The sequence below is a fragment of the Clytia hemisphaerica genome, unplaced genomic scaffold, assembly GCF_902728285.1.
Source record: "Clytia hemisphaerica strain Z4C2 unplaced genomic scaffold, Clytia hemisphaerica genome assembly, whole genome shotgun sequence".
NCBI lineage: Eukaryota > Metazoa > Cnidaria > Hydrozoa > Leptothecata > Clytiidae > Clytia > Clytia hemisphaerica.
In genome coordinates, this window is record NW_027104053.1 from 201,218 (window position 1) to 228,265 (window position 27,048).

General features: G+C 34.1%; 1 protein-coding gene across 1 annotated transcript; it reads left to right on the forward strand.

The window, feature by feature from the left end:
* Positions 1–25,246, forward strand: LOC136811967 (nucleolar protein dao-5-like). The gene is made up of 2 exons (XM_067068571.1): positions 1–43; positions 22,146–25,246. The coding sequence occupies exons 1-2, from the start codon at positions 16–18 to the stop codon at positions 25,136–25,138; spliced, it is 3,021 nt and encodes a 1,006-aa protein (XP_066924672.1). The 5' UTR covers positions 1–15; the 3' UTR covers positions 25,139–25,246.
* The last annotated feature ends 1,802 nt before the right edge of the window (positions 25,247–27,048 follow it).

Below are 27,048 nucleotides of genomic sequence, written 5' to 3' on the forward strand. Positions count from 1 at the left end.
TTTTATTTGGAGAGCATGCCGTGGAAGCGTACGGGAAGCAAAGGTAAATTTTATTTTTATCTTTTATCTTTTTCACTTGTATTTTTGGCACATTGATTTTTCTAATTCTTTTTAACTTTTTCAGTACATACTGCCCAGCTAAATGTTTTTTATTTATGAACGAATCTTTCGGCTGTCAGCATAGAACTTAATTCAAAGACGGCAAGCTTAAAAGATACATCTTGTAGTTGTAAAGAGCTTTCCAATGAACCCAATCATAACATATCTTCCCTTAGCCAAAGTCAAAAAAATGCATTTGAAGTTTCCGTACCAAGGTTTTAAAAATCCTTAAATTTCAGTTTCCCAAAGTACTGAAGGAGTTAAAAGAGTTCAAGGTTTGGAATATCAAATGATAAAGTGTTCAGTGATAAGTGTTCCCGTTTCATATCAGACGCATATTTCATATCAGGACAGTGTTTGCCTATTGTTATATTATGCTGATATAAGCAAAAAATGTTTATCTTTTCCTCTTTCTGATCCATTTTGCGCCACATCCGTGTCAACCGAATGTGAAAAAGTATTTGAATTAAAATTGATGAGTAGCAAACGATATCACTCTTATTTATAAACAAAACCTTTAATAATCCTAATCTTAATGAAGTTTACTTTAAATTATGAAAAATTACAAACCTAAAAGTACTTTCAGATTAGGACACCAATTTATATTTTTCCACTGTACTCTACATTCCTTGGACCAAGCTATATCAGCAATCTTTGGTCGGAGCGGTTTCTTTGAAAAGTGGTACCCTAATGAAAGCACTACTCGATGTGGGTCACTGCAATTCAATGAAATTTTCCATTTAAAACTACAATCAACGATTTCGCTTACCGAGTAAAGGGTATCATTATTTGTATCATTGCAATGTCTTCAACGGATCAAACAGCTGGCTGGTTGCAAGTGACGTATTGACTGGTTTTACCACTTGCAACCAATCACAATCAGCTGTTGGGTCCGTGATGTCGAAGACATTGCAATGGTGCATATTATGAATATAAAGGTCAGTGAATTAGTCCTGCTTTAAAATCTCTGTATGTTTACGTTTCGTATATTTGTTTACGATTTTCAATTTTATACCTCCTACACTTTAAGTAAGGTTTGTCACCACGAGTTTTTAAAAATAAATCCCTTAAGCTTTACCGATTAAAGGGTATCAAGTAAGATTTTCATCAAATTAAATCGGTGATCTCAAATAAAAAGGTATAGGGGCATAATGATAGATTTTTGGAAATAACGCCTCGTCAACTTACGGCTTTAATACTATATGGGGGCGTATGTGTTTGATGGTGTGACGGTATTAGGCGTTTTCTCTGTCAGTTTATCGGTGTGAAAAGGTACATCCGGCTTTTAGACTGGCAAATAGTTTTTTATTTCGTGCCTTGGACCGTTCAAATTTGCCATTCACCAGGCCTAATAATTAAGACCCCTGCTTGTTACATCATCATCTAACGCCGATTACGAAAACTACTTTTTCCTGCAAATAAACTGAATGAAACATTCGAGGTTTAGAATTGCTGGTACAGCGATGTAAATTTCTAGACTGAGACAAATATTTGAAATGAATCAAATGCTTGTGAGATAGAACTCAGTGCGTAACCAAGAGGGGCGGAAACGATAGAATTTATGACGTCATTATCCTTATGCATACAGGTTCAAGCAGTGAATGTTTAGTTTAAAGCGTTGATCGTTAACCGACTTACTTGATAATACCTAGGATTATAGCTTTTTTTTTAACAAAGTCATTATATGTCATTGATATGTCTATAATACCCTATTTCTAACATTTAAAGACTGCAAGCATAGTATAAGAAAGCCGCGGCTGGAATGATTACGCTATTGTTTTTGTCGTAAATGGATGTTCTATCTGTGTCTCCGTGGTTTATAAGAACTAAGTCGAAGGTAACAAAATCCTTAACCTTTAAAGTGTTCATAATATTCAATTGAAGTACAATTACTTTTCAAGTCTCAAATTTTTCTCACTATCCTCTCTTATTACCTTATTTGAAGTATATTTTTATAAATTCCAAATAAATTTTTATAAATTTAGGACCAAGTAACACACATTTTATTACAAGAACTAATTTTCAAATGTTAAACTTTGAATGCTTGCTGTCACCTCAATACTGTTGTTTTTCGAATGGAATTTTCACAGAATGCAGCTTGAATATTTATTTACTAATACCAGTAATAATTTTTCAGAATAATAAGGAAGGCATTTCGAGGCACTCAATTTTCTTCAAGTTCTTAAAGCACTGATATTCTGACGTTCTAGTACTTTTAATCCAAGAGTCTTTTCTTTTACTTTGATGTTTTGAATGCGTGAATTATCAAGAGATTTGCGTTTATGAGCAAAATTACGTCTAACGAGGGAGTTTGTTAAAAGTCAAATTAAATTGACAATGGAAATTGTCACTGAACAATAAAAAAATTCGTTCTTACGACATAGATAGAACAACAGAAATTCAGCTGTACTCATTCCAGCCGCGGCTTTCTTATACTATGCTGCAAGTTGTATTTTCATGAGAAAAAACTACATGGGCAAAATATAAGGAACAAGTTAAGAACGTTTTAAGGCTTTGCGAACCAGAACATCCGAAGGCTTCAAAAAATTTGGATGTTCTTATGAAAAAACGTGTATGCTATAATACTGTTCACTGGTTTCTTTTTATGAGAACATTTCACAAAAAAATTGTTCTTAGCTTCTTTTAGATTTCAAGTTTTCAGACATTTCCAGTTTCAGCATTTTGTGGTTATTCTTCTATTGTTAAAATTCAGATTGTTATACATGTTCCAGAGTTTGAAAATAATTTGAATATTCTTACAAGGCTATTAATATGCTTTTAGTTACTATACTTAGTATGGAAGCCTTATGTTCTTATAGACTTTGTTCTTATAATAAAAACATTCGCATTTAATCATTCAACGGACTACTCGGTTATTTTTGGACTTTTCCCTTCCTTATGTTCCCTAGCTGTATTGATAATATTTTCCCGTCATCTCTGGCATTTGTTGTGTTGGATACATATAATTATGAAAATTTTTCAAATTATTTCGCATCGTTGTTTGATATATAAATGAATATATAAATGAAATATATGAGTCATTGCCTTCCTTTTGAGAAGGATTTTCTATTCTCCATTTACCTGTTTACTTTCAACATGTTCATGCTTTCAAGTCTTGCACTTTAAGTATATTGGGCTTCAGAGGTAAAAAAGTGAACACTCAGGGCTACATGCTACATAGTGAATGTTCATGAGCTCAGATTGTAAAAACTAGTTTTGGGGTATTTGACTATTCAAACATCGGCTAAGTGTCTTACGGAACATTTTTGGCATCCCCTTTTCATCTAAAATAACAAGCATCAGTGTTTTGCCAATTTTTCTTCAAATCAAATGATATTTTCGGACATAAATCAAAAGTAGGCTTATCATAGAATGACGAAACCCATTTGGCACATAATATGTCCAAGAAAAAAACAGAACACAGCTGTTTACTAATCAAATACGCAAATCAACATTTTATTATTGACAGCAACAACGGGCAGTATCCCTCTTCTATGCCAATCGGCTACATGTTTTTTATGTAAGAGGCATCGACGGCTAAAGTATTAAGAACAACTTAAAGAACATTTCAAGTTTTTCGGACTCTAAAACACCCGATTTCTTAGGAAAATGCACAAAAATACTCCCGAAATGCTGAAAATAGGAACATTTTAAGAACATTTTTTGACTTAAAACTCAAAAAGTAAAGAACATCGAAGGCTTCAAAAATTTGGATGTTCCTATAAAAAATTAAACGTGTATTTGATTTATGACCTATTGCCTCCTGTCAGCATAACTGCAAAACATCATTTTAAAAAGGAAAATCACAAACTTTGCGGTTACTTTAATGTATTTCTTTTTCCGTCAATCTAATTTCGCGGTTCCCCCTTTTTTAAACCTGTCCGTTTCGTTTATGTTCTTATTTAACGATATCTATCTAATTATGACGTCATAAAACTGTCAAGAAATGTTAAGGGTAGATCTTCACGAGATATTTCTAAGATTAAAGATCCAGTATATATTACAATATTGTATTTGAGAACGCATAGACCGATTTCACATGATTCCTTTGAACTCAAAAGGTATTTAGATAGACTCAACCTTTGTCTTGACTATATTTATTATTTTGATCGGTCATTATTTTAACTCCTCACACTTGTGATGTAACAATTTCCGTCAAATTTATTCAAATAAAGTGTAAAACAGGCCTTACATTTGAAACATGCAAATTAAAGAACATTAGCACGTTTTACATTCTGCCGTTTCTGGTTTCTGCCGTATTCAAAGTAGACCATTGTGAAGAAAAGTTTGGTGGAAAGAAAGTGGATTTTTCGATTCCTTTTTTATGATTCATGAGAGTCTTAAAGAGCGTTCATAGATTGACTCGCAATGCTGGTTTAATGTCTGGGCTCACGTTATGTTTAGACGTTAAGGTCGGTCTCCACTTTCGTGCGACATGGGCGACAGTTTTTTCTTAACCTTTTTTGCCGGAAGAAAAGATTACATCATGAAAAAGTTTCGCACGAACAAAATAAAAGTTGAAGGAATTTGGACTTTTTTCGTCCGTCACGTCAATTTCGACCAATGGAATTGCTTCATTTTTCAACCACCAATGACCTCGCTCATGTCGCGCGAAAGTGGAGACTGGCCTTTATGCATGTTAAATTGACGTTAAAACAACTTTTATGGATTATAATTGATTTTTAATTCTTACTTGGATTATGATCGATTTAAAATATTTCCCTCTTTGAATCCTATTGGATCCTATTGCAATCTTAGAAAAATCCATATCATTCCCCTGTCTTTCATCAATGGGGGTAGATATTCAATTGTTCCAATGCTAAAAATCCAGTGGGGATAGTTTTGTTCAATTTTTAAACATTGATGAATGAATCTCGAATAGATTTGCATAATTCTGAGTTTTAATACATTCATAATTATTTGTAACTTTAAGAACAACATTTCATAAAAGAATTATTCCTGCCCACGCATCTTTTCAGGACAAGATTCAATTTTATGGAGTCAGGGTTTTATGGAATTTAATTACTTTAAATCCAACATTAAAACTATCATTAAATAACTTAACACAGCTTGTCACTCTGTTTCGACTGTTTGCCAATTATATTGAAACTCTTTGCCAATATATCACACGGAAGCTTCCAACTAAGAAGTTTACAAACAGTGTTGGAAGGTATTGAACAGTTTTTTATATAAGCAAACATAAGTCTTCGATGGCTGAAACAACAAGAATAAGCTAGGAACATTCTTAAGGCTCTGCGGAAAGGCTCAAAATCTCTGGATATTCTTATTTAAAAAATCATGTATTCCATATTTAGAAGGTTATGTAGAATGCAAAGCGTTCAGCAAATGTTTGGAATTTATGGGGGACAATTTTCCTTACTCTAATGCATCATATTGGACATTGTTTCGCGTCATGCATTGATTTATTTGTTTTTGGTTCGAAAATTTTAGCAAATAGGATTCAGTCTAAGAGTTTTTTTATTTGATGATTCTATATTTTGGAAAGAGACGATTGCCCAATTTTTGCGAATTTTTTTTCCAGCTTGTTTTTGATCTTATTTACAATTTACAAAAGTGCTAGATACATTTTGACTCGTGTTTTCTTCTGATCTCCTGCTTTGGTAGATTTTTGTCAAGTTTTAGAATCGACTTATTGAAGTAAATTAAAATTTCCGATCGATAAATGACTTTAACAAATTGCTTTTGAGGTAAAAAAGATTCACAGTATGCTAAATAAAAGTTCGAAAATGAATTTAAAAAATTTTCTAACAGAAACAATTTGTTATCTTCAAATTTTGGTCCTTTCTAAAAAATGTATACAAATGAAATAGAGGGGTAGAACTTTCACAGCAGGGGAAAAGATAGGTCTCAATGTATTTCATGATAACATTGAAAAGAAGCTTTTAGCTTTTTAGGTTCACTATATAGCTTCTTCCTTTTTTTTGAAAATTGGTATATGACTACTTTTCACAGCAGTATTAACATTTGCATAAAAGGGTGTTGTCACTGAGACCACGTTCACACGCTACCTTCCGTTTCTTTCCGAAATGAAACGAAACGGTTCCGAAACACTGACCATGTTCAGACGTTACGGTACCGTTCTGTTCCGAAACAAAATGGTTCCGAAACACTGTGTGAACGTCAAAACTGAAAAAGTCAAAGAAAAGAAGACGTTACACAGCAAACCAGATCGAAACGGTTTTGCTCCACTATTTTCATCGGAACGGAACTGCTCCGCTTTCTTGCTCCGAAACGTTCCGAAACCTGAATATGAACACTCTCGACCCGTAACAGAATACATACCGGAATTATACGAAACCGTAACGTCTGAACGTGGTCTGAGACTAGAAAGGTAAAGCTAGGGTACACAACGTTGAGTCAACGTTTATCTAATGTTCAAAACGTCCATATAACGTTAGATGAACGTTGAAACAACGTTATTTGTCAGCTCAGAAGAGTGCTCTAGACTAGATTAGAAAAGTTAAACGCACCCCTGTCTCCTTGATCCAAAATAACTGGCTGGGATAAAAGTGAGGCTCGTTCTTTTGTGGAAAACATCAGAATGATTGCGTAATCGTAATAGCGTTTTATGGACATTATTGACATTGACAATCGTTGTATGTATTTTTTATAAGAACAATCTATATAAGAACATAAGGCTTCGATGGCCAAAATGATAAACAAGCTAAAAATATTTTAATTTTAAGGCTTTGCGGATTCTAAAACATCCTATTTCTAAGGAAAATGGACAAAAATACTCACGGAATTGTTAAATAAAAACATGTTAACATGACACTCAATCTTTTAGGGAAACTTCACTGAAATATTTTTGTGAAAATAAGAACACTTTTAAGTTTAAAACTCAACAACTTAAGAACTTCAGAAGGCTTCATATAATTTTGGATGTTCTTGTAGAAAAAAGATAATCTGGAAAGCCGTGTCTTTAGTTAAAATATATACTAAAATATTTGCTGATCCCATTATGCCTGGTTTATTACAGTAGTATTAAGAGTTAGGTCTGTCTCGACCCATAAAAAAGGCGACATCTATATTTTAGGATTTTATCAATTTTCTTATAAAGAGAGCTAACACATTTCTTTTATAAGAACATCCAAAGTTTTTGTAGCCTTCAGATGTTTTTAACTTTTTTGAGTTTTAAGCCTAAAAAATGTTCTTAACATGTTCTTAATTTCACCATTTTATGAATACTTTTTGTGTTCGTAAAGAAATTTGGAGTTTTCGAGTCCATTAAGCCTTGAAATGTTCTAAGTTGTTCTATATATTTTGGCCAACACGAAGCCTTATGTTCTTATATAGTTTGTTCTTATAAAAAACCTACATATGTTAGAGTTACCGAGTTACTTAAAATGGTCAAAAATAAGGTGGTCTCAAAGGAGGGTAAAAGGAAAATTTAGGATGGCTGGATATGTTTTAATTTGAGTCACACTTCATCAATTCTATCAAAATTCTTTTGTTTTGATGAACTTGATATTTGTTTTGTGATAGAATGTTCTTGTAAAGATTGCTATGCAACCTAGAGTTGTCAATTTAAGCAAAGGTGTGAGGTATTTCTAAACAACTCATAAAACACTAATTGACATATATTGGACTTCCTTGAAGAACTTTTGAAAAATGAAAAATGGAATGAAAGTTATGTTGTAACTATATTCTATAATTCCGTTTGTCATGAAAGAATGATCCAGAATTTATAGGTACAGCATTGGTGTTGGATAAGTTAAAGTTCTATCAAAGAAATTTTGATGGATTCTCCATACACGTTTTTTTATAAGAACATCCAAAATTTTTGAAGCCTTTCGATGTTCTTAAAGTTTTAAGCCTTAAAATATTCATAACAAGTATTTTTGTCCATTTTCCTAAAGAATTAGGTGTTTTAGAGTCCACAAAGTCTTAAAATGTTCTTAACTTGTTCTTAACATTTTGGCCACCGAAGTCTCGTGTTCTTATATAGTCTGTTTTTATAAAAAACGTGCAATCCTGATGCAAGAGAATGTGTTAAAGAGAAAGAATAACCCAGATTCTATGGGTACAGTATTGGTGTAAAATAAGTTGAATTTCTATCAAAGAGATTTCGATAGATTCTCCATACATATATCTTTTAAATATAGTAAGGATAGTAAGGGTTTGTCAAAAATCACAAGTCTCACTAGAATTTTCCTTTTTTCTTAAGGAATTATGTCTAGAAAGATTTCATGACAACATGTGAATCCTTCGACTTCAAAAATCTTGATCAAACAGTCCACGTTTTCTTTTTTTATAAGGACATTCAAAATTCTTGAGGTTTTCGGATGTTCTTATTTTTTTGAGTTTTAAGCCTGACATTTTCTTAAAATGTGTTCTTATATTTACTATACTGTGGAGTATTTTGCTGGTTCTAAGTATCTTCCTTAGGAGATTTTTTTTTGAGTCTAGAAAGCCTTATACTTAACTTGATCTTAATATTTTAGTCATCGAAACCTCGTGTTCTTATAAAGTCTGTTTTTATATAAAAAGCGTGTAAAAGAAAAAGTTTCTGATTACGCGCTTGATAAGTTGACTTATAAATCTAAAGTGGTTTGACGCGCCAAAATGTCAATAAAGGATCGTATTTTCACACGTGGGAAAAGAAGCTATGAGAAAATTTGATGAGAAATACTTTGATGATTTTTGGCAGAGTTTTTAGATTTTCATGAATGATTGACTGGTATTGGACCGAGTAGTGTTAGTAAGAAATACACATAAAATATTGGTGTCTTTTTGAAATGGTTATTTATGTTTGTGGTATTGGCTTGGGATGTGTTGCACATGTGTTGCTAAGGCAGTCTTTATATTAGGCTTGCATAGTGATAGTATTCAAACATTTGTTGACATATATTCTTATTGAGTTTGTTTTCTGCTAGTTTTTGGGTTCAGCCGGCTTTTGGAAAGGCGAATTTCGGTCTTCATCAACAAATCTACATTGCGTTTTTCATAATGGTACTTACAGTATGTTTTTGAGGTTTTTTCACACGGCACACGATACTGCATATTTGAAAGACAATGAAAAAATAGGAAAGAAGTTATGCAGGTTATGAAGTTATATCTCTTTGAGAAAAAAAATTAATTGTACATCTGTGGACTCTGAGAAACCTCCGTCTCAAAGATTTCCATGTTTCTCTTGGTCAAAACGGAATTCATTTAAGCAGTTGGGTTTAGAAAATTGGGACAAGCTGGAGTTTTTACAAGCTCTTATTTGATTTGGTTGGTCGTTAAGATGTAATAAAAGAATCTTATTACTTTTTCTAAAGAACGCGTCATCTCTATCACTTAAATGATCAATTAGTGAAGAGTGAAGTATCTTGTAAAAACTTCAAGGCATCTCAGAAAATTGAGGTGATTTTGGGATTAGGGTTTGGGTTTGGGGATTTTACTATCGCCTTTTGAATCAATTAAAATCTTCCTCCTGGTTTCTTCCGATCTTAACCAAAATTTAACATTCAAGATCTTGAAATGATCAGACAAATGCATTTGTTCGGCATCAAACTCTATCAAAATGGATTGGACGGTTTTAGAAAAATGACAGCTAATTCTTTGTTAGAAATCTTTTAAACGATGATAAAATAGGCATTTAAGCATCGTTGTATATGAAAGATCGTTGTCTTAAACCAATTAGACAGTTCGAAATAATTAAAAAAACAGACGCGGTGCTTTGCATCAATTTATTGCAGCTTTATATCATTTGATTCCGTATTAAACGATTCATTAGACTTAAGATTTTCGATCATGATAGGCTGCAATAGAGTAATCTGATTGATTAACCCTAACTTTGATAACGGGTTGTGTTATAGATCTATACTTAAATCACATTGTATATCAATATAATGCGCAAATCAGTGACCGACTACTGCCTGAAACGTTTACTTACCATTTGAACGAGAATGACGGCATAAAACTTTTGCAATTTCATTTTGATTCTTTTATCGAAGAAAGGTGTTCTTTTGTGTGATTTTGTTCATTGAATTTATTCCATTTTTTGTGAACCGAATACCTAACTGGCAAACAACCGTTTAGCGCTTTATGAAATATACAACTTTCGTATGACGTTAAATGAGGGCTCTGGTGTTTGCAAAATAAGCTTTAGGCTGCATCATATCTTCCTTCGTTTCGAGCTTAAAACACCCTTTTGGCAGCCTAAAAAGCCTGGAATTGTCTGATTTGCAGGCTAAAATAAGTACACTCAGTGAAAAAGTTCGCCTCGTCGTCAACGTGGGTTTCCTACTTTTTTTACAGGATATCACTAATAATCCAAACGTTACATACCTACGAATTCTTAAAGGCTCTTCAAACCCACTTCTCTAGCGGTACATGACCAAGAAAATCACCATGATGGAGTGTGTGAAGAATTGTATATACCTTTCCTTATTTGATATATAAAGCGCTCCATCGCAGGATATTCTCGATCTCGATTGATGACGATGAAATTGTTTAAATCTCGAGTGTTTGTTTAATGAGCTATCACACTTGAAGATTAAGGATATCTTTAAAGAGCGATATCATTCATGAGATATTTTGAATGATGACAGTTTGAATTTATCGAACTGATTTGAATTTTTGGCAAAAAGTCATTTTTTCAAAATTTGGACTGGTTTCCCTGATTTCCCCTTTGGAGATTGAGTGTTTTGAGGGCATCAGCATGGTTGCTGACTTTTTAAAGCCATCGCAGAATAACAAGGGGAACGGAAAATGCTCTATGATCACAAAATTTTGTGCCTTTTCCTATTTTAACACCACAATTTCTAATAAATGTTTTTTAGCAATTTCAGTCTTACTTGGTCGTGCCAACACGCTACATATCCCAAGCCTTGAGATGTTCTTAACTTATTGAGTTTTAAGCCTGCTAAAAGTATTCTTAACATGTTCTTATTTTCGCCATTTTTTGAATACTTTTGTCCATTTTCCTATGAAATTCGGTGTTCTAGAGTCGGCAAAGCCTTAAACTTGTTCTTAACATTTTGGCCATCGAAGCCTTATGCTCTTATATAGTTTGTTCTTATAAAAAAACGCTACAGTGCGAGTGAAAAATTTCAGAGGTTATTATCGAGGTTAGCATAAGATCTTAAAGCAACGTCCGTAAAATCTCGATATTCTAACGTCAGATAAACGTCGAAATAACGTTATTCGCCAGGTATGCTTGGTGGACATTTGAAAAACGACACTGTAGTTTTGGGCTGTCACTAATGAGCGCTCTCTAAGACTTTTTTGTTTAAGAAATATTGAGGGCCTGAAATGTATAATTTTTTTAATTCCTTTGATCTATACCGATGGAACATGTTGTGCAAACTTTGTTTCAACCCAGAGGGCAAAGAAATATTTGTGTTTAGTAAATTTATTATGGCATATCAAAAAAGTCTCTATTGACCTTATTTCATCGTGTTTTTATCCCAAAGGTTAAATGTATTTGCTAACTCTCACGTTGTCCAAATATTAGAATGCCATGAAGATAACTTTTCTCACAAAATACTGTTGAAAAAGAACCGATGATTTATAAAAACTTTTTTGGTAAGGCAGATTCTTGCTTGCTGTTTTGTAGGGAAGCTTTTTCATGTAATTTCACTATGGCATTTGACTTTTTCAGTGCTCCACCGCCAATAATGTCTTCCATACACGTTTTTTTTTTATAAAAACATCCAAAAAATTTGAAGCTTTTGGATGTTGTTAAATTTTTGAGTTTTAAGGCTAAAAATGTTCTTAACATGTTCTTATTTTCGCCATTTTTTGAGCATTTTTTCACAATTTTCATAAGAAAATGGGTGTTTTAGATTCTGCAAAGCCTTAAAATGTTCTTTAACTTGTTCTTAACGTTTTGACCATCGAAGCCTTATGTTCTTATATAGATTGTTTTTACAAAAAAACGTGTACATGAGTTTATTGATATGATTCGGTCGGTATAAAAGACACATCCATGGATATGTCTTGGGTCACAAATGAGAGCCGATTTCCGCTTTTTCATCATGGTGTTAAACCAACAAACTTAAAAAATTGTTTAATCCTGATTAAAAAGTTTGTTTTGTTAAAAGGATGTTAAAGTCTTATCAATATTGGCGTTAATCTTTTAGGATTTTATATGGGAGCTTTTGATGAGATTTAGCATCTGGAAGTTAAAGTTTAATTGGATTTTGATACTTTTATGATACCTATATCTCATGTTCTTAGCTGCGTAGCTAAAGAAGATTAGATTTTGAACATATATATAGTGGGATGCTAACTAACTTTTCAGTTTGCATAGGCGGTTTTAGACCACTTCGAAATTGTCAGAGGGAGAGATATGTAATGGCATTTTCATTGTCTTTTAACGAGCGTTGTACTCCTTCGCATGTTTCCGACGTACTTGCTCTATTGCCTCAAATCCGCTAGTGGTTGGGAAGGAGCTCTTTGAGGCCATCTCAGTGGTTTGCGGGATGTTGTGATTAGGTCTTTTGTTGATTTGATGACATGATCTTTGATTTCAATTTTCTTTCTGTTTGATGGCGTGATAAGACGATTTTATTGGCTTGATGTTGTCAGTAGAACCTTTTTGGCGTGATAGCGTGATCAGGGTCTCCACTGGAGGCCTCCTCTGTGATACGGGACTATATGTCTGTAATAAATTTACTGTTGTCCTCGTTTTCAAACAGATTTCATTGCTATAAAATTACATATTCACAACAGTGATAATTGTGTGTTTACATATTAGGCATTTTGAATTTCATGCGACCGCAGTCGGAGGCGACGCAAGGCACCTCTTTCGATAGCTATCTACCCAAAGGTAGGGGAGGGTGCCACTCTTTCTACCTCTATTGTTCCACTTACCCTTGATCCTTCTCTTAATTGCTGAGTATCAAGGAGAGAGGCATATAGTATAATTTTGGAAATCTTTGGTATGACTTGGCTGGGGGTTGAGCCCACAAGCTTGCTCACCGTTGGCGGATGCTTTACTACTGCACCACGGTCGCTACCTATATGTTTGAGTAGTACACATATCAGTAAAGTATACAGATTCGGTCACGCACTAAAAAAGTTTACTCACCTCTCAGAAAAAAATGAGACAGTTTTTATAGACGAGTGACTGTTAATGTTTGGAGAGCGTGAAATGTTAAATTTCTAGCTTTGTCTGTCTGTACACTTCATTCAAAAAAATTGAATCAAGTGCATTTAAGATGTCAAGTGTAGTTTAAAAGTGTCCTTAGGGAAGTGTTAAGCTTGAGTTGTATTCGTGGTATTCATGACGTAATGTTTTAAATACGGAAGCGTCTAGAAATGACCGTGTGTTTACCACTACCGTACTTACCTATAACAATCCAAAAGCGCCAAATAAAAATTCGGAAATTGTTGCGGTAAAGCCATTATTCTGGCGTTTCCAGATTGTTTAGAGGACTTTTGGATTGTTATAAGTAAGTACGGCAAATTTGAATTTAAACAATAAAATATTTGAAAACACCCTAGGCTTCTGCTCATCCTCTAGCGAAAAAAGTTTCTTATAGGAGATGTATCTATAGAGGTTTGCAAATCAAACTAAAAACACCCAGGCTATTCTTGGTGCTTCAATGTAAAACATTACATCAGGAATATCATGAAATGGAAAGCTGTTTCTGCTTTTGAGCTGCAAGCTACGCTGTAAGCAATCACGAAAATCTACTCGGAAAGACTAGCTCTCTTGCGCGCTCTCAAATTCCTTTGCTATGTGTGCCGACAAAAAGATAAAAGAATTCACTCAAAAAACAAGATTGATTGTTTCATCAGCAATACACGCGATTTGAAAATTTATAAACTTTCGGGAAATGTTTTAAAAAAGAGAATTGAAATATTGTTCTAAAGATGTAAATTGATGTGATTTCAAGATTGAAACCTTTGATAAACATGAAGTATGGTTTGAGAGTTTGAAAACACTAGATTTATTGATTGATAATATAAACGCTGTATGAGAGTTTGCATGCGTTGCGCGTATATTGTCAAAAATATCATTTGCGCTGAAATTGACCAATTTTGACGCTGAATTTAACGGAGAGAGAGAGATAATTGAAATTGAAATTTAAAGCATTTAACGCTTTTTTTTATAAGAATGGTGTAAATCCATTTCATCATGGATATTCTTAACTTTTTTGGGAAAAACATCCTATTCTTACAGCATTCTTAGGTTAAAATCCTAATTCAGACTAGATTTAACATTTAGTACATACGTCTCAAGCATAAAATGGCATTTTTGTGAAAGGGACGAGCCTTACTTGGGATAATTGACAATTTATAATCGAAAATGCTCTAAAATGGCATTCTTAGCTTGAGTAGCCAAATTCCATGATGGTCATATTCTTAGCATTTAATTTTTTGGCCATTTTCATCATGGACATTCTTATAAAGTGTATTATTATAAAAAAAGCGTGTTTATTGTGTTTCAATACACTCTACTTAGCCATTTATCTTTCTGGTCACCAGAGGGAGGTGGAGGTAGGTGCAGACTTTGAAGGGTCGGTTTTAACGTGTATTACTACTTCAAAGGTGGATAAAAAATCAAAATGGTTTTTCTTACCTAGGAGGGGAATCTTGTTGAGTCTCTCCCAAGAGTCCATTCCCGATTTTCTCCTAATCTTTCTTAGACTGCTGGCCACAGGGTAATTTTTCTATTACTGGGTTGCTTGAAGAGTTTAAAGATGGTTTCTCAATCTTACAAAATTTTAATCAAAGGTCATTCCTTGTCTAGACGCTTATGAAATTAGTTTCTCAAAAATCCATTGTAAAACTAACATTACCTAGTTTCTTATCTAGCTATCGTTGGTATCCAACGCACTACTGATCAAAATATTTGTTCAATCCTTCTCATATTTTATATGCGTGGGCCGCGTTCTGTTTGTTTGGTTTTGAAAGGAAAAATAATTAAAAAGACTGCCAGCTAGATGCCCTTGATTTGTGGTTGATATTATTTTATAACATGATATATAATCATCAGTTTGTTTGGTTAAATTACGCCATACTCTGACATAGAATGAAACGTGCTTGAGGTTTGAATAGTTTGAAATTAAAATAGATTAGATAGATGGATTTAGTGAAAGCGTAAAAAAAAACGAACTAAAAAGGACCCGGAAGAGGTAAAGTTTGAAAGAGGAAAGAGTTCATGTGTTTTTAGAACGGTCCTTACTCAGAAGGGGGCGTACGGGGGTCGCAGACACCGAAATACCGACGCATATTTCTTGGATTACCGTCAACACCGACAGCAAAATTTGGTAAAATCCTTATTTTTGTCACCGCATGGCATGTTTGACACCGAAATACCGTCACTTTTTTCTTCAAACACCGAAACACCGACGGAAAAAAGGGTTCATACCGTCACACCGTCAAACCCGTACGCCCCCCCCCCCCCGACTCAGTGATAGTGTAAAATTAACCAATAAGTTTTTAAGGACAATCATCTTCATACCATTCTTGGTTCAATACAATTTGTAGTTTGATGTCACTTTTTTTGCCAGTTTTAGGACCATCATGAATTGCCTTGTTTTTTGCGAATTTTCGGGGATGCACTAAGCCTTACTAAAAGCCCAGCTGGCTCACAACGTTGTTTCAACGTTTTTCTAACGTTATATGGACGTTATGAACGTTAGAAAAACGTCGAAACAACGTTGTGTGTCAGCTGGGAGTAGAGAAGGAAGATGAAAGAAAAATGATTTCATTTGGAATTGTATGCCGGGTAAATTAGCATTAAAGTCAGTAAGCAAGTCGCGTAATGAGTATGTCTTGTAGGGAAGAAATTAGGTTCATTTGGAACTGTGTCCCGGGTTGACGAGAGGAGCGTATCTTGTATATTGAACGAATCTTAAATTGATAAAACATACATGATTGATGTAATGATAGATAATTTCTTTCTGATCGATATCTCAATCCCAATGTTTAGTCATACTGTCTGTCAGATTTGAAATACTTTTGAAATTAATCCTTTAAACTTTAACCGCCCATTTCAATGTCTAGTAATTTCAAGATAGAGAATGGCTCGTCTGATGAAAAGATTATTATATTTGAGAATCTTCATTCGACATTTCTGACCATAGAACATTTTGTTAAATGAAAGTTATTACTTCGCTACGTTTTTTGGTTGAAATATACAACTTTCGTTTAATAGATTGTTAATGATATGAAAATTAATGTAAGGATTCGTTGCCATATCTTTCACTTCATATAACGGGAATATTATTGATGAATTTTAACGATGATTTCTTTCTTTCTTCCTTTTCGGCGTGAAGAATAAAGGAGCATTAATTTCATGGAAATATTTTAAAATTTCTTTACCAAAATAAAGATTTATTCCAAAACAGGATAAATTTCTTCCTTCAAAAATGAATAAACCATTCATTACTAACCAGCAGTTTTGTTTTTGTAAATAAAATCTATTGGGAAAACTTCAAAATGAGTTTATAGTTTTTAACAGTGCAGCTAATAAGAAAAAACTATTTGTTTGGAATACTTCATTAGAAAACTTCACAGCTTTTAAATTAAACATCATCTTTGGGGAGCTCTTTTGAAGACTCGCAAGTTGATCAGACATAGAACAAGTAGATCCAAGCTTTCTTTGTTCTTCTGCCAAGTCAATCTAAAGTTAAACCAAAGCCAGAAAGGAAATTACACGCTGTTTTTCCTTGGCAACAACGACTTGAAAAATTGTCTTGGAAAGCTTAGATTAGGATTGGATTTTCTTTAAAGAAACAGGAATTTTGTATAGGATAAATTAATAGCTAATATGTAATAAACGATTAAGCATTTCGAAATAGTTAATTTAAGTGGATTGTTTTTAGATTTTCTATCTTGCCAAAGCATAAGTCAATTTCCTGATCTCAAAGGTTGCATTTTCATTTGGTTGATCTTTGATTTCATGGTCAAATTTATTAAGATATGTTGTTGTCTATTGACATTAACTTGTAAGCCATCCCAGAGAAACGATATTTCATGGGTTTTCGACATTTAAAGCAAGCTTGGCTATGTGACTGTTTTTTTTTTGCAATGTGACTAGTTAAAATGTTATATCTTTTCACGAGTATTCATGATTCCACATTTACCGGTATGGGAAATGAGCTTAGCTTTATTGGAGGTGGTTTAAGGTTAAATTTAGTAGTACAGTGCCGTAGGAAGCATTTTCATATTGAGGGGGCTGGAGTTTAGTGACACCGCGAGGGCCAACCATGGTTTGGCCGAAGGGGGAAAATTTTGAAAATTTGAGCTCTAGATTGCTTGAAAATGCACTCAATTGTGACAATTATGACAATTTAAAAAAGAAAAACTTTGCATTTTGCAAAATTACCATTTTTGAAAAAATTATTGGGGGGGCATAGCCCCCCTTGCCCCCCCCCAGTTGCTACGGCACTGAAGTAACAATAAAAACACCCCTATCTCAGTGACCTGGTGTTTGGAAACCTACCAGAGTGGCTATGATATTGATCGGGTTGAAAAATTAGGTCATTTTGGCAATTCTTTTCAATGGGATATGCACCGGGGCTCTGACTGAGCCACTAAAAGGATTTAGACAGCCCTAGACAGTGTAAAGACAGTTCTTGAGCATACAAGGTTGTCATTGTCAGTCGAAGTGCAACACTATAGTCACGATACATTTTCACTAAGCAAGATTTAAATAATCTAATTTTGGTAAATAGTTCATGGGAACCCATTTACGTGCAATGTCTATCCTTGATTATTCAAAATCGAGTTAAACAACTGGTGGTTTCCTGAAGCTAGTCACCAAGTTTTACAATTGTCATTACGAATGTTCCGAGAGACACGCCTAATTTGCATAATTTGGGCAGAATGAATTAACTTGATTTCCGAATAAAGAATAAAATTATATTTTGAAAACGATGTAAAGCCTAAGCCCTTCAATTTCTCTTGAAAATCATAATTTTGTCAGCCTCGAGTCGTTTAAAAATCTTTATCAAGATTTCATTGTGGACACTTAGATTTGATAGATTTTCCAGTGACAGCATGTTTTAAAGTGTCATAAAGAATCAATTACTTAAACAAGTTCCTTCCAAAAAACATTATTTTTGGATTTAATAGGGCAATAAGGAACGTTAAATTTTTTGTTATTTTGCGAAATTGTCACGGGTGCGGTTCGGTATTGATTGAGTTTGTTTTGAAGATCTTAAGATTGTTGTTTGGTATTCACAGGCATTAATGAGTTATTGATTTGTCGGGATTTGCAAATTTTTCTAGACTCTTGTACGAAACCTTGTTGCAACATTCATTTATTGATTTCAAAGCCCCGAAGGGACTAGTTCCAAAATTCCAGAATAGGAAAATGAAGCCACTTATTTCCCATGCAAAACACGTGACCACTGTGTTTTTCAAAAAAAAATTCTTAATGCGGCGCCAATCTTAAGGTTTCATTTATTCTTGCTTGAGAAAAGTTGAAGATTCCTCTCTAGCCCATTCGGGCTTTAAGCTCGATGGTCGTTTCTACATATAGTATCTTATACACATCTTTCTGTCGGAGTGTCGGATCATTGATGGTCGGATAAAGTATAAAACTTGACATTATCTCAGTGACAAACATACAATGCTGTGACAAAATAAGGACTTTAGCAATAATTTATATCGGTGTTGACGGCAATCCAAGAAAATTGTGACAGTATTTCGGTTGTTCTTGACTCCCGTACGCCTCCTTAAAACAGAAGTAGTTGTCCAAGTATCTTCATTACAGGAAAAAAACTTCCTCGTCAAGCCGCTGTGTCACACACATAGCCTCGGGTTAAAAAAAGGGGAAGGATGCAAATGAGAAATGATACCTTAATAAGAATCGGAAGGATCGAACAAATTAAAACCCATTTGGTGAACAAGCCAAGCAACCACGTGTCATTATACATAATTAACGAATGTTTTAATTGCATGTTTTTGATCGTTTGTTAGAAACTGTTTTTGTTTTTTGGCATCACCAGTAGTTTATATACACCGTTGTGTATGAGTTTTAATTTCTGATTTAACTTGCCTTGAAATTTTCAAGTATATACAGTTGACGCTCTCTTATTCGATTTTCAAGGGGAATTGGATTTTCATCAAATAAGGGAGCGTATCAAATATTAGAGCATCGTCTACGAGAGGTTTTTGTCGATGGTGACTTTCAATGTTAACTTATCTTAAATCAATAAGTGAAGCACATCGAATAGTAGAACGTCGAATTAGTGAGCGTTAACTGTAAATTAGCTCTAAAGGCATATTTTAACGAGACATGGATTAAAATTTTAATTAATATCACTGCCATAATTTCAATGACAATTTAAAGATTTGAAAGTGAAGAAACTTTTTTTCTGAGATTCTCAATTTTTCTTATAAAAAATTAAATCCTCTTTAGTGGTTGGCTGCTTGGTTTGTAATCAAAATGAGACATACTTAAGATAAGCAATTAAATCAATTATCTTAATGAATTGCCGATTGCATATTGTTTGTACATATTTTCTTTATAGGAACAAACTATATAGGAACATAAGGCTATAATGGCTAAGATATTAAGAACACTTTAAGAACATTTTAAGACTTTGCAGACTCTAAAACAGCCGATTTCTTAGGAAAAGGGCGAAAATATGCTCCGAAAATGGTGAAAATAAGTACATGTTTAGAACATTTTCAGGCTTAAAATTTAAAAGGTTAAGAACTTTGTTAAGAACAAAGGCTTCAGAAACTTTGGATTTAATAAAAAAAAACAACGTGTAACTGATATTAACCGTCCATTGACATCAATAGATACAAGTTCTGTTTTAAAAGCTAACATCAGTCAGACAATATGCATTGCCACATGCTGAATTACTATTTTGATTTTTTGATGAAATTTTTAATTATCTGTTTATCTATATTCTTTTTAATTAAGTATTAATACGTAAATAAATTAAAGATAAATATATGTAGACAATGGGATGTTGTAATTAGTTGTGCCATTTGGTTTTTGTTTTATCTTGATTTTTCACAAATTATTTGAGTCAAAGGTGTTGTCAATTTGGCTCAGTTGCTGATAGATGTTGGTTAAGTTAGATCCTAATTCTTCTTGGCACCAAAAATGCTCGATGAAAGCTCTGAAGCTGTTTTCGTTGAAACAATAAGAAGGATGTTGATTAGAAATTCATACAAACAGCATGAAACTTCAAGTTCCAAAAATTCCAATTTCTCAATGTTTCAACGGAACCATTTTATATATTAAAATTTCAATCTTTTAAGTGGAGATGTTTTAGCCTGTATAATGGCCTACTAAGGCTGAATAGGTTTTTCAAGATAAATATGTGTAGACCATGGTATGTTGTAAAATTAGTTGATGCCATTTGGTTTTCGTTTTATCTTGATTTTTCACAAATTCAGAGGTGTTGTCAATTTGGCTCAGTTGCTGATAGATATTCTTTTAGGTTAGATTGCACCGTTGATATGTCCTGAACCACTTTGCAAACATTGTTTGAAATGAGGTTTCTTGGTTTGTATTAATAAACCGGGCTAATATTAAACGCTGATTTTCACGTTCGCTTATAAAGTATTTCAAAATTTCAAAATTTCTGCTCCCAATTCGTGCCCAATTCTCTAGATTATTGAATATGAGAAAAGGTTTACACACTATTAGGCTTTGTTTTGTTTATTTGCTCTAAAAGGTTCAAATAATTACAGTGTCTTGGATCATCTTACTGTCTGAAAATTTAATATTCAAATCGATTTCAAGTTTGATTTACAACGATTTTGAGATAATGTTGTTTCACTAAACTTTCTCATTTGCTTTTGAATCAAAATGTTTTTAATAGTTTATAAAACTCAAACATTATAAGATAAACAGTATAAAACCTAAGGGATAATCTGATGAGTTATTAAAAACAATACCCTAAATATCTTTTCAAAAGTAGATTTGTTGTCTTTTCTTGATGAAATTGACTTGACCACCAAAAGTCATATGAGAAAGTATATAGCATTTATAGATCGATAATCTCTTGATATTGTTTTATTAGTATTAATCTAGAGCACCAATTAAGTTATATCGTTACAGTGCAAAGTTCTTTTTTGTTAGACGCACGCCTTGAATTATAAGGGGATAGCGTTTTTAGCTTGCATAAGCGCTAGTAAGTTATTGTTTTGTTTGTTATTGTTTTGTTTACTCCTACGAGAAAAATATTGACATTTACTATGTTGATGTTGCACCGTTGTTACGCTCCCTTCTCACAGACCCGCTGGGATTTTTTCAGCATGTAGGGATAAAATTAACGGATGAAAGTTCGACGGGGGATTGAAATTTCTTTGTTTTTTCATAGCTGGGGATTTGAATTCTATTGTTTTCAAGCCAGAAAATTTAGTCGGGATAGAAAAATCGCAATATATTTTTCAAAAATTAGAGTATAATTTTCGACTGGGGACAATATTTTGGCCAATATTTCCAGTGGGAGGGGTCCCAGTGGGTTGGTGAGAAGGGGCTGTATTCTTATATGCTGTAAGGGTCATAGTTTGTTTGTATAGCTCATCAAACATTTTCTTATTTAAGAAGATCAAGATTCTTCTTTTCATTTTGTCAGTTTTCGATGTTCTTCTTTTTTGAAAATTTTTGAAAATCTTTTTTGATTTTTATGAGGGACACAGCCCATTTATCACACTTCAAATAAATTTCTTACATATTTCTAAGATAATTATCACTACCAATGTGGTTTGCACTTTCACACTTGAAAAACGTTTGTGAACCGAAATAAATATAATTTCATAGGTTTCACATTATACTCCTACAGTGCTGTTGGGAACTAATATTTTCTAAAGAATTTTTTCCAAAAACCACGGTACGTCAGAAATCAAAGCCGTTTTCAAAATATAAAAAACGCCCGTGGGTGGGTGGTACAGTACCAGGCTATACTGAACGAGTTTAATAAAGTTTTCATGGTAAGCTTTCGAGATTTGGACAATTTGGGTACCCAGCTGGCACACAAATTTTTTCAACGTTTATCTAATATTCACAACGTCCAAGTAACGTTAAATTGACGTTGAAACAACGTTGTGTGTCAAGTGGGGAAAAAGAACAGCCTAATTGATCATATTTCTTTTCATTCTTTCTACAGAGAAAAAGAAAAATAGTGGATCGTTATCCGATACTGAAATTGACATCGATAAACGATCCAAAAACAGAAAAGAAGATTACGCAGAAGTTGTTCTTCCTTCCACAAAACCAGTCAAAACAAAAACATCAATTGCAACACAAAAGAAGACCTCAACACCACAAACTGACAAGAAAACAACAAAAACGAAAGTTGTCAAAACATCTGACGAAAAACCCCCAAAGACATCGAAACCAATCGAACCAAAGTTGCCTAAGAAAGTAGTTCGTGCTACAAAATCAACCGATAACGTCAGATCAGAATCTGCAACATCTACACCAAGTAGAACCAAAAAACTAAGCAAGAAAGACAAAAAGGAGCAATCTAACCTTACAACAGTTTCTCGTAAACCAACTAAAGAAGACACTGAAGTCTTAACTCCGATAATCGATTGTAAAAGCTTATCCAAGGATGAGTTATTGTCCATTTTACGATCTGCAAACGAAGTAACACCGACGTGCTTAAAAGTTAATATTATTAACAATTATACACCACAGAAGAATAAAGAGAATACAGAACTCATCGTCCGTAAGGGTGATATCGTTTATTTACAATACGTCTTAGACGGGAACTGTTTAGTTAAAAACAAAAAAGGAAAATCAGGTTTTGTTCCTTTTTCATCGACATCTTCAAGTTTAGCATTAGTTGATTCAACACCCAAAACAAGACGACGATTATTCGGCAATAAACAACAAAAGAAGAATTCAGTTGACGAACTTGAAGAGAAACCTATTGAAAAACCTGTTCGAAAACAACGTTCGATTTCATTTGATTTACCACCAGAAAATCCACCACGGAAAGCTGCCGCAGTAGAGCCAACGGATACTGTAGCGACGCGAACAGAGAGTGGGTCCCCGACCATCACTAAACGTGCACCCGTACATTATTTTGCCGAGGGAACGAGCAACGAGCATAAAGCCTTCGTCGCTAGTGGACGAAGCAAATCATACGATCAAATACTAAAACCAATTTCTGCTGCTATCGGTAGTAAAAAGAAAAATCGGAAAGAGAAAGACGATTTTATTGCACCCTTACGACAAACAAAAACAAGAGCTGCTTCCGTGAATGTCAGCGACGAATTCGACTTTCAACGACCTGCGACAGCTTTAGATCGGTATCGAGCAAGCTCCTTTGATACTGTTGACCCTGCAGACCTCCAACGACCGGCAACTGCATTAGGAGGACGTCGACTATCGAACAGTTCTACAAGTGAAACAAGCCGTGGTAGCATCGACCGAATTTTATCGCCCATCACTCAACGCAAACTTAAAGACTTTTCCAATAGCGATAGAGACATGAATAAACTAAAAGCGTTCAGTCGTAAAATCACCTCAAAAGGCTCGTTAAAAGATAAAAACACTCGTAAAACATCTTCATCATCACGTATGAGTGATTCAGAGTTATCTTCATCATCTTATAGCAGTAGTATCGTGAAAGTGAATAACAAACGAAATGGTAGTAAAACATCACTTAATAAACATAAACGTACAAACAGTTTGAGTGATCATTACCAAGTGAACTGGTATAAGGATTGGAATATTGAACCATCTGATAGCTCTGATTCAGAAGATGAATCGTGCAACACTACGGACACTGAAAGTATACAATTGAAAGTTAAAAAAGTCACTAAAACTGAAGATCGTTCTTTTTCGGACTATGAGACTCGTACGGGAACTAATAGATTGCGATATAGACGAACCAGTGCAGATATAAGTGCTTCTTCAGACGTGTATGTTGCTAAATCGAAACAAATAATGTTACGTGAAACTAACAATAACGAAAGGTCGACAAACTTAAGTGGTTTTGCACAAGTCTATAAAACAAAAACAGCAATGCAAAAGACAAAATCTTCTAGTAGTGATGCCTTGCTCGATGGTTCGAATCATCGAGACCATGAAATGGAACAGAAAATTAAAGAGTTAAAGAAACATAGACTTTCAAACAGTAATTCAAGTTTGAATTCCATACAGAAGAATGTTAAGCCAATGTCACATGACAACGGGAACAACCAAGACGAACTACTGTCCCCACTTGTACCGCAGAAAGTGACCGGTGACAGTCAACAATCAGTTTCGGATATTTTGTTGGGAAAAAGTATTCAAAAAAACACCAGTAATGATAGCATTAAAAAACAAACAAACTTTGTTGATAATGTTGAGAAAGAAACGACTTTTGTTGAGAAAATCGAACGTCATAACAATTCAATAGACAATGTTATGATTGTGAAATCTGATTTTATTGCACAAGAAGAAAATTACGTAACAATACTCACGTGTCAACACGTGACAGTTTTAGATCCCTCTGATGGTGAGTGGTGGTGGATAAGAAACCCAAGTGGAAAAGAAGGCTTTGTTCCTAAAGATTTCCTTATGGAAAAACCTAAAATCCCTAAGCGGAAACCAGACGCTAGTAAAGTAAAACGAACTTCGTCACCAACCGAGAACGATTTAAACAATAATTCGGGTATATTACGAAAAACGACGACGACGGGAAATCAACAACCGACGCCGTTGGCTAAAGTGGCTCCACTTATGCGTGTCGATATACCTCAACAGCCGCAAGAGGACTTTTCACTATATAAAAAACCGATTTCATCGCAAAGTGATTCACCACCTCTACCCTCTTATAACCAATATATGATGCGACGTCAAAAATCCGACTTGACGGATCGTTACTATAACAACAACGGTGATTATTCGGACAATGAGAAAATTCGTCGTACGGCAGATCCTGGTGGTGCTGCTAGAGTTGTAAGACGTCGTTCATTTTCAGGACGTCAAAAGAAGGTTCGTTTCGCGAATGATGTTCAAAGTGGTGATGAGAGCTCATCGGGACCAAGATATCAGAACAGTCCAGGACAAATCTTAATTGTTCGACAACCGACGGCTGGAGGGACGGCACACGTTGAATTTGCAAAAGACAATGAAACCGAAGTAGAAATTGCTACATGGTGTTGACAAAGTTTTGTTAAAATTAGGAAACAATTATTTATTTATATATACGTAGTCTGTTAATTTACATCGAAATAGGTTTCAGTGCACTGTGATTTATTGAGTCTTGAAAAAGCTATTCGCCTATTTGAATATTTCCTATTCACAGCCCCGTTGAAACTTTTTCCCAACAATGGGGATTAAAATTTCTATCGAAAGTCAAATGGAAATGAAAACTCCATTGTTCCAACCTCAAAATATCCAATAGGGGTGGTTTTGGAGTGCAATTTTTTCCATTGAATTTCAAATGGGGATAAAATGGAAGTCAATGTGGTGACCCAGGTGGGGTTGACTTTGTATGCTAATTTTCCCACTTGGAACAAAATTACGTCCACAAGGTGGGTGTATATACACAGGGGTGTATATACGTACGTAGTTCGAATAATTTACATCAAAAAAGTTTTTTTGTAAATTTTGTAAATTATCAAATTCTGCAAAATTTACTTATTTGTTTGTCATATTTCATCTTTTTTGCTTTTTCCTTCCTACTGGAGAAACCATTTCCAGAACAATAAAATTTTCGAACGATGTCTCTTTATAAATTTTCATTAGCCTGTTGGTATTGTAAATTATTCATAACTTTATTTATAGAATTTATAACAACAAATTGTACATAAAAAAATAAGAAATACCATCACACCAATATTGAAAAAAATCTAAATCTTAAAATTAACTTATTTTACCTGCTTGACATAACCAGATATAAGTCCACCCTCGATTCCAGGGTGAACATCATGGACGTTTTTATTTGGATATTATTTGATGAGTTTTAGTCTTGGTCCCGGGGAAGGAGGTACTAGGGTTGAGGGATGCTGGGTATGTGCGTGTCGGACCTTCAAATCCTGACCCTTATAGAGACAGATTTTTACTGAAAAGGTAATCCCTTAGAGAGACCTTTTTGAAGTATTTTCTTCCACTTTTGAAAAAAGTCCTACCCTTAAAAAAACTTTTTTTGCAATTTCCTAAAAATCATGAATTTTCCGACCCTTAGAAAGACTGATTTAAAAAGTGAAAAAACCGACTCTTAAGGCATGCAGATACCCTGCTTTGCCTGAATACCCCCCGCACATACCCACCAAAATACAAGAAGTATAAGATGTTTTTTCCCAAAGCAGGGATCATACAATTCCTGAAGCAACAGTCGTGTCATTAATATCTACCTTTAATATTTTGGTTGTTTCACTAAAAAAACAAAATGACCAAAATTATTGCTCAATTCCTACTTACTTGATGTGATGATAATGCTTTTCCAAAACTAAACTTCGTAAAGGTAATAAAAACCCAGACGAATCCAGGGCTAATGTCCTCGCATCAATCAAAATAAGAGATTAGGCATGGGGACGACGTTGCAGAACGTCGAGAAATTCACAGTTGACGCCCTCTTACTTGATTTTCATCGAATAAACAGTTTAGCATCGTTGACGGCAACATTAAACAACATTATCGAGTAATTAGAGCATATCGAATACTACACCCCCTTCTCACAGTGCCAATGTGATTTTATCAGCCAGTGGGGGTAAAAATACCGGACCAAAATTCGATGGGGATTGATATTACCATGTATTTTATGGCTGGGGACTTGAATTCCATTGCTTTCTAGCAAGAATATCCAGTGGGGCTGGAAAAAATAGCACAATATTTTGCAGTAAGGATTGGTCTATTTGATTATTATTAGTGGAGACAAAAATTAGAGTTTATTTTTCCACTGGGGATGATATTTTTGCCAATTTTTCCAGTTGGAAGGGTTCCCAGTGGGTCTGTGAGAAGGGGGTGTAATACTGGAACGTCGAGTTTTAGAGCATCAACTGTATTCTAAAGTTATAATTATTGATAGACTACGAAACTTTATTCAAAAATGTCTCGTTTTTTCAAATGTT